Here is a 14,873-nt window from a genome sequence, read left to right on the forward strand (position 1 = left end):
TATATGGTCCTAATAATTTATTTGTAGTTTTATATATATCTTAACTGCATGGTAGGGGTGAAACAATAGAACAACTTGCCTCTCTGCCCACCTTTATTTTCAAGGAAAATCACAATCAGGGACAAACAGGCTGGATGCAAAAACAATAAAAATCTCAATAAACTTTGTTAATATACATTTGGATATAATAGCGATACAACGTGATAAAATTCTTATCTAATAAGCAATCGCATTACGCTTAAAAATCACAATATAATTGGGTTAATAGAAGATAATACTAATTCACTTAATTTTCATTTGTGATTTTTATTGGCCAGTAATACCAAATAAGTAAGTTAGTGTTACTATCATACTCAAATAGGTGTCGTACAGACACGCGATCTTTGTCCTTCATTTTCTAAATTTCATATCGTAAATATTCATCCTTCCACATGGTGTGCCAACTTTCAATTAACAAGTTAATTATTTTGGTCGATTATTTTGATACATGGTGTTAAGAAAGAGAGTTAGAGAGAGGAGACAAGAATATGGAGACATCCACACCTGTTGTACAAATGCATAAAAACAAGTTTAGTGATAGAAATAATTGTTTTAAAAAAATGAATACAATACAAGCCAAACTCTTTTCTAATGTTCAGTTTCCCCATTTGTTAGTTAGCAAATAGAAATAATTGTTTAAAAAAATGAATACAATACAAGCCAAACTCTCTTTGTTTTTTTTTTTTCCTTTTCTTTTCTTTTCTTTTTGTTCACACAAATTTCTCAAAAAATCTAATATCCAAACACATCTTAAAGGTAAACGATTCATAAACAAGGCCCCAATGCCTACCTTTTGGTCCAACCCATTGGGTTTGCAAGGGCAACCCAACGCCCACTAGAATTTCAAGAGATTGTTCAAGCCCAAATCCAATCCAATCCAACCTCAGGTCTGTCTCAAGTGATTAATCCTAAATTAACTACATTTCTTGTAAGAGACTAAACATAAATAAACTTATTAATCATCTAATAAGTTCTACCAACCAAATGAGGTAACAAAGCTTCTTGTCAACCAGAGTGGAAAATGTTACATGTGCAACAAAATTTCTCATTTTACAATTAAGTTCGTCGTTGAAAAAAAAAAATAAATAAATAAAAATTAAGTGGAGACACCAAAACCTCGACCATGAATGAAAAATGACACAAGGGTAGAGCATTTTTGTTTGAACAAGTCTGCTTGGGGTGTATTAAAATAGTACATTTTTTATCTTTTTATTTTTTTAAGTCACATCACCTCTCTACTTCTCTGTACATCTTTTCGTAAAAAATCAAAAAGTGTATTTATTTGAATCGTGTAAATTAAATTTGTAAAGTGTGAAATCTATAAATAGAATAAATCTAAACTACAAAATCAAAATTCTAAGTAATTTTTGAGTTGATAAGTCTACGTTTATAGTATTATTGTTTTTGTTTTTCATGTTGCCAGAGAATAAAAAAATGTTTTTTTATTTTTTATTTTTAATTTTAAACATGGTTTATCGGAAATATTTTATTTTTGGTAATTTTATGTACACTGTTTTGTTTGTTTTCATGGTACATAAAATGCATGAAATAAAAGAGAAAAAGTCAAAATTACTTGTTAATTCACCCCTAGGGCTGCAAATGAGCCGAGTTGTTCATAAACAAGCTCAGCTTGACTCGTTAAGGGCTCGACTCAGCTCGGCTCAGCTCATTTAGTAAACGAGCCGAGCTCGAGCTCGCATAAGCTCGGCTCGTTTATCTTTATTTAAATTATATAATAAATATATTATTTATATATTAAAAATATATAAATATATATAAAAATAATAATATAAATACATTTTTTATATATTAAATAATATAAATAATATTTTTTATTTAAATATTTATATTTAAAAAATATAAATAATATTAAAAAAAATTATCGAGCCGAGCCGAGCTCGAACCCAGTTCCTTATCGAGCCGAGCTCGTGCTCAATAAACGAGCTCGATAAGTAAACGAGCTGAGCTCGAGCTCAGCAAAACTCGGCTCGGCTCGATTCATTTGTAGCCCTATTCACTCCTTTTCCCATCAAACACTCTTTCCTGTAAGAGCGCATTTCATGGTAAAATTAGATTTAAAAAAATTACATGCCATGACCGTAAAAAAGGTAATATTATTTACGCCTCTTAAATTTCTCTTTACACTCAATTTGCCAATTATGTTTACAATCACTTGTGAGAGCACAATTCCCAATTAGGATAATAGAGATGCATATGAAAAGAGAAATTTAAAATTTGTAATTACCAGCACCCGTTCAAATGACTTGGATGGCTAACAACAATCCTTGGTAGCTCGAGAAACGTTTGGCTCGAATACCCAAAACGTCGTTTTGGATATTCTCTCTTTTTTTTTTTTTTTTGCCTTTCCCTCTTATATTGCTAAAAACAGAGGGAGGAAGAGAAAGAAGAGAGAAAAGGGAAGGGGAATAGAGAGAGCACCATCACCGACACTGCCATCCTCTATGTATACACAGATCTACAGATCTATGTACCTCTCTCTCTCTCTGTGTATCTGTGTGTGTTGATGATGATGATGATGATGATGTGTGGTTGATGATTGGTAGTGGGTTTGATTTTTGATTTTGATTTTTGAGTTTAATTTTTGGGTTTGATTGGTAGATTGCTTCGATTTTGTGATGAGTTGTGATGGGTTTGGTAGGTTTTAGAGAAAGAAAGTAGAGAAAGAAGAAGATGAAGGAGGTTTTGGGTTTGTGTTGAGGATGATGATGATGATGATGATGTTGTGTTGTTGATGATTGGTAGTGGGTTTGATTTTTGATTTTGATTTTTGAGTTTAATTTTTGGGTTTGATCGGTAGATTGCTTCAATTTTGTGATGGGTTATGATAGGTTTGGTAGGTTTTAGAGAAGGAAAGTAGAGGAAGAAGAAGATGTAGGAGGTTTTGGGTTTGATGTTCTGTTTATTAGATATTGGTTCAGAACTGTTTGAGACAGAAAAGAGAGGAGGAAGGAAGACGAACCAAAAAAAAAAGGCAAAACGATGTCGTTTTGCATTTTCGAGCCATTTGGGGCAATTAGTTTCGAGCTACCCAGCAGAACTGAATGGCTAAATATCAGGAAAACACAAAATAGTGATGACTAGGGAAGCAAAGTCTGATCTGTTATGTGTGAATTTTTTGATTTTTTTTTATTTTAATAAAACCTTATTCGGGATTGTTGCTCTGGGTTATCCAATTCCTCTTTTATCTTTTAATCTGATATCGAGAGCAGCTTCTTATTCAATCACATGAGAGTTCTTCTTCCGACTCTGATAAAATAAATCGGTCAAGCAGATACCCTTGACTCACCTCTATTAAAAAAAAAAAAAATCCCTCCCCAAAAAGGGCATTAATTAAGAGCAGTCTAAGGAGCCTTGCCTATTTGACAATAGTAGTCTATTTCAAGTTATCCATGTCTGAGAAATTTACAAGGTGTGGTTACAGTTGGAGTCTAAAATCAAGTAATCACCTAAAGCAGTCAAAAATCCAGCAGCATTCAAATGGTAGAGAGGAGTAATGATTCATCCCCCATTTTCCCTCACCCCCTTTGACCCCCTCTCTCTCTCATTGGTTACCTTTTCTTTTTCTTTTTCTTTTTTTTCCTGCTCCACCAATCACCCCCTGCCACGTGGCAAAAGGGGGTGAGGGGGTGACCCCCAAAAGGGGGTCCCAAGCATTATTCTGGTAGAGAGTCCATCTAGCAAAACATTATATCACTAAATCGTGCTTCTAGCACATAAAACTTATTGGGGGGAAAAAAATTCTACCAGCCATCTAGACAGATAGGTTGGTCAAGTAGAGCATAGTTATCAGCTTCAAAATTACGACTAAAAATGACCTTTTTCAAATGTGATTGCTAATATTAATAATGCCATTGCCAATTCACTGTCCATTACACTAAAGACAAGGGTAGGGTACTTATAATTAGTATGGTAACGATCAACCCACCCATGTGTCATAATATTGAAGGAAAATGTATGAACCACATTACCCAGATAAAACTTATATAGCACTGCTCACCTCATAGGTGCTGTGACTGTGAGACAAACTTTTCGACTACCCTGAAATCATAAACACAACTCACTTAGTCAAACACAATATAAAACTCAAGCAGGATAACTAAGTTTCAAAGTATGTTCCAAGCTCGCCTTGGATAATGTTCATTTCTGGTTATAACATCAAGAGAGCAGTAATACACACACAAAAAAGAAAAGAAAAAAAGAACATCAAGAGAGGAGCAATCCCAAATTCCTTGAAGTAGTAACTAGTAATGCACATGAAGGGGAAAAAACAAGGAAAAAATTACAGCCTTCCACTCTTATATCAGAGGAAGGAAATCATACACATGATTACATTGCTGAAAAGGCCCCCCCGCTATTTTAACTTCCCTTGTACTGAATTGACTTACAATATGTTTGCCCCAAGTGCAATGATAAAAGACAGCTTTCTCCGTATATCTCGACCAAACGAACTAATTTGTCATACTTTTGCACCAAGGAATGACTGCAAAGAAGTGAAAGGTATGCTTCAAACCTATCGAACAATTGTAATTAACTGATTTTAATTACTAGGACACATTGTGGAACTTTTGGACAAGATTAAGAGGCAACAAGATATCTCCACAGCAACTACCTATAGTTGAAACTGTAAAACCCAATGCATATGTTCTGGATAGATCATGCAGACACAAATCTTTAAGACCCATTATGAAGATGATCACGCCAAAGAGTTGCTTGGCCTAATGATAAGTGTCCCAGCCTGGTGACGCAGGTTTGAGTGACAAAAGTAGCCTCTCCAAAAATGAGGGTGAGGCCATGTACATCTTGTCTTCTCCAAACCCGCTTTAACGGGAGCCTTATGCACTTGGTAGTTCTTTTATCAAGACAGTTAATTCTAGGAATTAGACAAATTAATCTGTTTATTAATATGTCACTCTTTACTAGGGCTGTTCAGCAACCCGTCTAATCGGATCAACCAGCCCGGACCGACTCGAACCGAGACTGAACGGACAGTTTCGAATGATGCTGCGGTCGGCTGCAGTTTGTACTCTTTAATTTTTATGAATTGGCGGTCAGCATTGGATTTGTTTGAAAGAAAACCCAAAAAAACTGACTCGACCAATATAATATACAAGTATATATACATTACCTCCACGTGTTGGTGACTTTTCATATTACTTTCTGCAGATCTATTTGCTATCCTTATCTCAAGTCTAGAAATTTGTTCACCAATTATCTCCATGCACACTGACACATTTTCTCTCTCCTATTATAATATCTGACTTGTATCTCTCCATCACATTAATTACACTCTGTCACTCCCTAGAGATAACTCTTATTTTTTATTTATTTTTATGAGGCTTAATACTTCTTGATAAGAGAGCTAGCCTCTCTTGGTCAGAGAGCTAACTTTAAGTCTTTTCATTTTTATTTTAATTTTTTATTATTTTTTCTGTCTTCTCATTCTTTCCGTCTCATTTCGTTCATTTATTTTCACCCATTTCCTCTCTTTTGTGAGATAACAGATACTCTCTCTCTCTCTCTCTCATTGTATTTTTCATTCGTTTATCTATCTCTACTGCATCAACAGAGATCACTACCATTGCTGCTACAACGATTGCTTTACCCCGTCGCTATTCATCTTTTTTCTGATATTTCCTTTCACCTTTTGACCTTATAGATCTTTGTCACTCCTCTCCTCTCTCAGATCTTCCTTCCTCTTATTCTCCTCTCAGATCTCCCTCGAGTATATCGACGAGGGCTATACGTCTAACGCTACCAACCCTCTAACCAATCGACCCTTAGATTCTCTCGCTCGTTTGTATGTGTCCTCTTCATTGCGCACCGACCATATCCGACCGTGAAAATAGTGGCCCGATACTCTGCGATTTCGAACAATACTTGGTCAGAATCGGATGTTTTTTCTTCTCATCCGAAGATGTTAGTTCAGTTGATGGTTGAGCAGCAAACTCAAACCGACTCGACCTGTGAATAGCCCTACTCAACCAATTTTTGCAAGATTTTTGAGTTACATTAAGTTGGTTGAGAAGCCAAGTTTTTCAAAACAAAGCCTCTGAAAACAAGGTATTTCCAATCCAATTGACATGGTCCCAAAAAGACAATGCATGAGGATGAATTTTTGGAGCCATATTTACAACACACAAAAAATGCATGCATAACATACATAAAATAATTTGTTAGCATTTAAATGATGGCACATGAGTTTTTGCTTTACTAATTAGGCCATTTCATTGTAATTGCATAACGATCAGGCCCATTATTTTGTAGTGGTTTCCCTAGCTCACAGTGGCGCGTTGTTGAGTGTTTCTCATTAAATCAAACAATTTTTTATTTGACTTATACTTCATTAACACCTCCAAGGCTTCCTCAACCATTCCCATGACCCTAGTTTCAAACGATCTTTCTAGAAACAATATGCACACTAACAATGTGTAGGGTGGGTAGAGCTCCTGCCACAACCCCACTTCAGCTTGGGCCAAGTTCAATTATACTGGGGACAATGGAGGAGATCTTATCCAGTGGGTAGGTTAAATGAAGAATCTCAACAAAAGAGAAACTATACTATATCCACCCCTTTGTCCAAAATTAATTACAGATAAAATAAGAAAACGTCCAAATCCCAAAATAACACCAGCCATCGGAAGACGATTACCTTGGTCTTTGTTGGAGGAGTTCCTGACTTATCTGTAGTAGTGCTTCCAAAGCCGAACCTTGGTTTCTTCTCGGCAGGCTTTAATATTTGAAATGAACACATCAAAGTTTCATCCACACTCAACATCGCACCAGCATTATCAAACTCTCCACAGTAATTAGGAGCCGAAAATATAGTTACAAGTTGTCTATCAGCAAAGAACTCGTATCCGTCTTCAACAACCTACATAAAAAAGCAAAATGACTATGAGACACTCTGCAAGTATGAATGCTGTAAAAAAATTCTAAACTTAATCCAGCTCAAACCTGGTGGGCACGACAAACAAGGTCAAGATCATGCTTCTGAAGAAACTCTGCCAACTTGTCAGGGCCAAAGGTATAGGAAACTCCCCTATCATTTATCCCCCACGCTTTAACATCTTTACTCGGATCTGACCAGAGTAGATCACATAGTAAACCAGTTTCTGGAACATCAATCGGACGCTGTAAATTCCTGATTTGGTCCAAATCATGGAGGTCAGGAGAAAGTCCCCCGTGCATACAGAGGATCTTTTGACCAATGAGAGCTGCCACGGGTAGGCAGTTAAAACAATCTGTGAAGACTCTCCATAGTCTGACGTTGAATCTTCGCTTGCACTCATCATAAAATCCATATATACGGTTTACAGAAGCACATTCGTGGTTGCCCCTCAAAAGGAAAAAATTTTCAGGATATTTTATCTTGTATGCGAGGAGAAGGCATATTGTTTCGAGGCTGTGCTTCCCACGATCCACATAATCCCCCAAGAATAAATAATTGGATTGAGGAGGTAGCCCTCCATACTCAAAAAGCCTCAGAAGATCAGAATATTGACCATGAATATCACCTGTAAAAAAAAAATCTATAAATAAATGGACAATCATAATGTTATACCCAAGAAAAGAGGGAAATAACATTGATGATCAATAGATAGTTGTCATGACTCCTTGGAGAGTTCCATTGATTTGCCTAATCGTCTCCCTTATTTGGTACTAGATGCATGTCTATTGTTATTCAGATGATAAAATAGCAAGCTCTAAAATGGAGGTAAAAGTCTAGTGTCAGATACAAATTTCACTTCCAGTTCCAGAGTACATAAACTCATTTAAGCCCTGAAACAAGAAGAGACCTAAGTACCATAGGAAATAACAGTGAGCACCCGTTGCACGCGAGAGCAGAGGGAGAGAAAGAAATGAGGTGCTTTAAGATAGCACCTGTGGCACATGATTAGGCTAAGTGTGGTCATATGTTTATCTTGAAGAAAGCATCATTGTTACCAAAGCATCCTCCCTCACCACCACATTCCCACATCCCAAACCCCCAAGTAAAAAAGGAGAATGATCTCATACTGGCTGCACAAGTATACTTTGTAGCACATCAGAAACTCTGCTCTCAAACCAAAGAAACTAGGAATCTGACAATGCAACATCTAGAAGGGTTTGCACAGTTGTTGGAACAAGGAAACAAACATTCTTCCAAAGGAAGATCCATCAAGCCATGGAAAACGATGAAATTTGAAAATCTCTCATATCAATTGGATTAAAAGCATTGTGTACATTGAGTTGAAGTTAAACTACAACCACGTAAGCTGCATACACCAAAAAAATGATATTTTAAACAAAACTATAATTAAAATGATGCCCTTCATGAGCTAATTTAAATAAATACCAACTTCAACCAGTACTGACAGCAAGTCACACTGAGAAGCAAACATGTTTAAATGCAGTACACTTCTAGAAATCAATAGATTTCCAAGTGGACCAAAAAAAAATAAAAAAATAGCATGGGGTACAAACCAGTCCATTCAAGCCACACCTATTGTAAAAAATGCAATTAACCATCTATCCATAATATGATTCCTAGGACAATCTCAAAAATAGTTAAAGATGCAGTGCAAAACAGCAATTTCGTCCAATGTGAAATTGAATCCACTAGAGAATAATCATAATCAACCAAACCCACTTCAAATTGATCATAACCAAAGCAAACCCACTTCAACGAAATCAATATCAAGCCAAACCCAGTACAATATAATTAAATTTGATCCAAACAGAACCCTCAAAAGTGAAATCCAAGGCGGTAATTTCAGAAAAATATACCGCAGATCTTGATGGGAGCCTCAAGGTCTAAGAGATTTGGCTGTTGCAAGAAGATTTCTCTGGATTGTAGACAAAGCTGTCTGATCAGAGACTCCGAAAGCTGCACTTGCTTCCCTGGTCGGCCCCGAACTTCGAGCAATCGGTTGATTACACCATCAAGAACCGAAGGTTCCATAATTTTGTAGAATTTCACTCACAAAATTCAATCTCAAGATTGAGCAAGAAGGAAAGAATAAAGTAAGGGGGGTCGGTGATGTTCTTGGCCCTGTTCTGAGGTTGTGGATATTAGCATATCAGAGGGAGAGAGAGCTTTCAAAATCAAGTCTTTAGCTCTGGGGGAGTGGTGGAATTAGCTTTAGTTTGAAAATGGCTTTTCTTGAAACATTGGTGTCTGTCTCTCTCCCAAACCGCCAGAGTGAAAAAGCAAAGAGGGGAGTGTGGAGAGTGGGATTCCTCCTCAGCAGCAGAGACAGAGAAAGGAGAGAGAGAGAGACGACTTTGCAGACGCGCAACCCCGCGTGGCGTGGTCATGGCCTTGTTTGGTGCAGCTCAAAAGCTGCTTATTTCAGTTTTCAGTTTAATTTAAACTTTTTTAATGTGTTTGATTTAGTTTATAACTTATAACTTATAGTATTTTGGAAGTCAAAAATCAACTTATTTTTTGAGTTGGGCTGGAGATGCTTAATTTATAAGTCAGAAATCAGCTTATGTTCATAATTATAAGTTATAAGCTGTTTAAGTATAAGCTATAAGTACTTTCCCACAGCTCTACCAAACAGGATCAGGGTGTTTTAGAAATATAATTTTGAATAAAGAATTTTTTTTTTTAGTTTTTGGATGAGTAAAGTCCCAAAGACCAAATTATACTCCTATAAAAAATCACACTAAACTGTGCATTTTATATAATAATATGTAATAAAGATAATTGTCTACACGTGATGGGTATACAGTTACTTACAATTCCGTTTGATAGCTCGAAATGAAAACGACTCGAATGGCCTGAGTCCAAAATGAAATTGTTTTAGAATTTTTTTTTTTTTTTTTTTTCCTTCTCTTTTCTCTTTGAAGATGAAAAACACATTGAGAGAAAAGGAATTGGTTTCCATACGGTTGGAATTGGTTTTCAAACAGGGGAAGACCAACTTGTGTAGCATCTCAACTGGGCAAGACCAACTTCATCAACACATAATCTTCATCAACAACATCTTCATCATCAACAACATCTTCATCAACGCATCATCATCATCAACAACAACATCCTCATTAACACCATCATCATTATCATCAAACACATCATCATCATCAACAACATCTTCATCAACGTCATCATCACAGCATCTTCATCAACATCATCATCAACAACATCATCATCATCAAGATCCATCGATTTCAAACCCTGAAAAAAGAAGAAGAATAAGAAGAAACCTGGTGGAGCTCTCTCTCTTCTCTCTCTTCTCTCTCTTTCTTCTCTTCTCCTCTCTCTCTCTCTCTCTCTCTCTCTCTCTCTCTCTCTTCATCCCTCTGTTTGTCCTCTGTCCTTCAGAGATCTAATAGGAAAGAACAAAAAAAAAAAAAAAAACACGGCCCAAAACGCCAGGCCATTCGAGTCGGAAAAGTTTCGAGTTACGAATCATTTTTGAATTACTTATATGATAACGATGTATGTATGCGTTGGAAGACTATCCTAGGTTTTTTTTTTTTTTAAATTTATTTTATTTTATCCCAGGTTAATTGTTGGTGTTTGGAAAGTTGGCTCTACAAAGAGACAAGCTAGTGATTTATATTTTTTGATAATTTTGTTTTTTTTTAAAAAAAGTCAATTTTAAACATATATAAAACTAGCATATCAGTCGTGTTATGTACGAAATAAAATAATATATTATTTAACAAAAATATGATAATTATATTTAATTTTTTTAATATTTTGTAAAATAAAAATTAAATAGAAGTTAGTTAATCGAGATTTTCTTAATTGTTTACAATTAAGAAAATCAAAAGACATAGTATGAAATATTGATTAGAAGGTTTCTCACTAAAAATTTGATTTTGCTTATATAAATGGGATATAAGATACACTTTATGTAAGTGAAACAATTCACTTTTTCCTCTCTTTTTTTCCCGATGTGGGATTGTAAAATAAAATTTAAATGGAAGCTAATCAATAGGGATTTTCTTAATTGTTTAAAATTAAGAAAATCAAAATTGAGTATGAGATATTGATCATGGGACTTCTCAGTACAAATCTCTTTTTGCTTATATAAATGAGAGTATAAGATTTACTTTATATAAGTGAAACAATTTACAATTTTTTTTTTCAATGTGGAATTGTAAAATAAAAAGTAAATGAAAGCTAACCAATGAGAATTTTCTTAAATGTTTAAAATTAAGAAAATTCAATAATTTTATAATAAAAGTTTGAAGCTCCTAGAAGGCTTCCCCCTAAAAACTCCATTTTCCTTGTATAATATATAGATAGATAGATAGCGAAACAAACTTTGCTTTTGCTTTTTCTTCTTCTCCCGATGTGAGATTATAAAATAAATCATAAACTAATTTGTAACAACCCCGACCCATGACTATTAATCCATAATTAAATATGCCTAATAAGTTATTAAGCCAAAATCATGTGTTAATTGCATGAACTATATGGTCCTTGTGTTTTTATATGTCTGTTGTAGGAATATCTGTTTGTGTTTCTGTTTTGTTCTGTGAATTGAAGGCCTTATCAGCATTCGATCACAAAATTGACTATTGTTATGTGTTATTTAGAATTTTTAAAATTTTATAATAGGTTGAATTGAAATTTGATTTGGAACGAATTAAATTAGAATAATTAATGTCAATTTGATTAACTTAAGTCAAGTTTAATTTGGCCTCCTTAATTGAGCCTATATAAGGCTAATTTGACTCCATTAGTTCATTTTGCACCTTCATTCCATACTTTTTAAGCTCAAAAACGTGGGAGAGAGAGAGAGAGAGAATGAAGAAAATTGAGATAAAAAACTAGGAAAATGAGGAATTGCTAGGAATTATTGAAGAATTTGGGAGTTTAAACTTCTACACTTGTGAAATTAAAGCTCTAGGTAAGAATCTTGTCCCTAACTTTGCGTTCTAGACATATGAGAAAGAGTTCAAGAAATTAAGATGACTAAACATCATAATTGAGCTTAAATTAAGGAATTTGGGAAGAGTCATTGCATGCTTGCATAATTCATGAAGTTTTGCGTTTGATTTCAAAGAATTTCCATATGCATGTGTTCATCTTGCCTTTGTTTTGAGAATTCGTGAAGTTTCACACCAAATTACCTCAATAACTTATGTATGGAAAGCTTTGAAGCCAAGATAAATTCATACATGCTATGTTCTTGAAATTCTAAGTTTGAGTTTGCACAATTTGCATACTTTTGGACCTTGATTTTGCAAAATGGTTTTGAATTCATGAAGTTTGACAAGTTTATATAAGTTTTCTTAAGTTTTTGGCCCAAAATATCATGAGTTGTAGCTTTAGGGTCGGGTTTTGAGCTTAGAAGCAAATATGGAAATTCCAGAATTCTACTCCTCCGCTTGAACAACAGATCCTGCGCTCGAGCGACCACTTTTATTTTTGCACCTCCGCTTGAGCGACCAAGAGTTGGCTTGAGCGTAAATTGCATAGTCTCAGAAGTTTCCATGTGTTTGTAGACCGTTTGAGCGACAAGAGTTGCGCTCGAGGGAAGGCCTCAGTTTCATGCTCGAGCAACAGTTGAGCATATGTTTAGTGAAAAAATCAAATAACCAGTACTTTTGCAAAGTTTATAGACCACTCGAGCGACTCGAATTGTGCTCGAGCGGCCTCTTACATTTTTGAACGTCCGGTCAAGCGAAGGAAGTTGCGCTTGAACGAGGCTCCTGTTTTCAGCATATGTAACTAAGTATTTTCAAGTGCATTTCAGCATCCTTATTGCATCTTAGGCATTCCTAGGCCAAGATTAAGACATAATAATGAAGATAAGACTTAGAAACACGTGAAGAACAAAATGAAATAAATTAAGTACAATCTGAGCCTGTGCTTCAGTATATATATTTGTTATGTTTGTGTAGGTCACGTGCCGTGAGTTGTTGATCCATTGGTTGCTATCAAGCTATCTGTGCAATTATCTGTGAGTAATAACTTAGTGAAGTTATATTTAATATGAAGTACTTTCTGTACATTATGATATGAACTGAACTGTTTCTACATGATACAAAAGGCTATTTTGTGATTCCATAAATGATGATCCATATCTTTAACATGTACTTGTGGAATTCTTAGCAGAGGCCCTTGCCCAGGGAAAATAATACTGTGGCTTATGGTCATGAGGCTCTTGTTCAAATGAAACAATATCGTAGCACATGGCCTCGCCTGGGGGAAATAATACCGTAACCCACGTATGAGATATGTTACCTGGTACCGGAGGTTCCATTATGGAACTTGATATGCTTGAACAAAGTGATATGTTAATGTTAATGGAAGTACCACACATGATTTGAATACGATTATGAACATGACTATGTTTTTTATACAACCATTCTTATCTCTTTGATTGATATGATATGAAGCTGGACATCATTCATTAAAATCTTTACTCTGTTATTATTCACTGAGCTTTCGCTCACTATTTATATTATGTATATAGGCGACCAAGCACATGACCAGGCTCAGAGTTGATAACCTGGAGTCTCTGTTTTGTCAGCCAACCATTCTGCCTCCCGAGGAAGTTCCAGAAAGGGTTCAATGGTCGAGTTTTGTAAACCAAGACATAAGCTTAAGACTTTTGTTGTTTTGTGACTAGTTTTTTTTGTTCTACTTTGTGTATAATGACAAGGTCGGGTATATGTATATGACGTCATATATGTATATATATATATATGCAATGTTTTAAATTATTTGTCCCATGTATGTCTACATATCTTTATGGACTATGTATGTTTTTATATTTGCTTCCACAGCCCCTTATTACGTGATAATCTGTTCAGAAGCCTTTGGTAATCCAAGAATTATTGGCTGGTTACTATACTAAACTTATAGGGGTAGGTTTGGGTTGTGACATAATTAGAGTTTTATTTTTACATGATTAATGAAAATTAGCCAATGGAAATTTTTTTAATTGTTTAAAATTAATAAAATCAATATGAGAAATCACGATTAAACCGGCGAATCGGTCAAATCCAGAATGGTTAAATCAACAAATCAATCAAATCAAAAATGATTTAACCTAATTGGCTATGTCATAATTAATTAATTAAAATTTTTAAAATTTAAACTATATTGAATTGAAACATACACAACACTACAATATTAAATGAGATAGGAGTATAAGATTCACTTTATATAAGTAAAATAACTCATTTTTTTCTTCTTTTTTCAATGTAGGATTATCAAATAAAAGCTAACCAATAAAGCTTTTCTTAATTGTTTAAAATTAAAAAAAAATAGTACGAGATATTGAAACTCTCACAAGACTCCTCACTAAGTAGGATGAGAGTATAATGGGAGTATAAGATTCCCTTTATATGAGTAAAATAACTTATTTTTTCTTCTTAATTATTTAAAATTAAGAAAATCAAAAAAATTAGTATGAAATATTGAAGTTCTCACAAAACTTCTCACTAAAAACATAATTTTCCTTATATAATAGATAGATAGATAGATAGATTTTGTTTGAATTTATAAATTTTTTTAAAAAAAAAATTATTAAAAAATCCATCTTGCAAACCACGCTCAATATCTACTTACATTTACAAATTAGGTTTTCAACATTGAAATTGTAGATTTTCAACATTCAAATTCGATTTGTTCATAGAAAAAAATTAAAAATAAGTGATATGTTGAGAAGTAAAAAAGAAAAACAAATTAATAAAAATACTAAAAATATGATAGTAATTAAAAAAAGTATAGGTGGTAATAATATGAGAAATGTAGTCAAAACTCATTTATTGTACCTTTATTTGGTAAAAATGATATCCCAATTTATTGTTTTTCATAAACTTCTTAAGGAGAAAATACATAATTGAGTAAGGATAAAGTA

The 14,873-nt window shown here is 34.3% G+C and overlaps 1 protein-coding gene across 3 annotated transcripts; it reads right to left on the reverse strand.

Moving 5' to 3' along the window:
* Positions 1-350: 350 nt before the first annotated feature.
* Positions 351-9,350, reverse strand: LOC114279638 (serine/threonine-protein phosphatase PP1 isozyme 2). Of its 3 annotated transcripts, XM_082872825.1 has the most exons (5): positions 8,827-9,332; positions 7,015-7,574; positions 6,710-6,931; positions 4,058-4,098; positions 351-543 (listed from the first exon to the last, which is right to left on the reverse strand). In XM_082872825.1, exons 1-5 carry the CDS (start codon positions 8,999-9,001, stop codon positions 507-509), a joined length of 1,035 nt encoding a protein of 344 aa, XP_082728951.1. In that variant the 5' UTR covers positions 9,002-9,332; the 3' UTR covers positions 351-506. The 3 variants fall into 3 exon arrangements, with proteins under 3 accessions (XP_082728951.1, XP_028077714.1, XP_082728952.1); XM_028221913.2 differs by lacking the exon at positions 351-543 and having other exon boundaries at positions 3,877-4,540; positions 8,827-9,350; XM_082872826.1 differs by lacking the exons at positions 351-543; positions 4,058-4,098 and adding an exon at positions 4,138-4,570.
* Positions 9,351-14,873: the final 5,523 nt, after the last annotated feature.

This window comes from Camellia sinensis, chromosome 6 (assembly GCF_055761805.1).
Source record: "Camellia sinensis isolate YWXY chromosome 6, ASM5576180v1, whole genome shotgun sequence".
Lineage (NCBI taxonomy): Eukaryota > Viridiplantae > Streptophyta > Magnoliopsida > Ericales > Theaceae > Camellia > Camellia sinensis.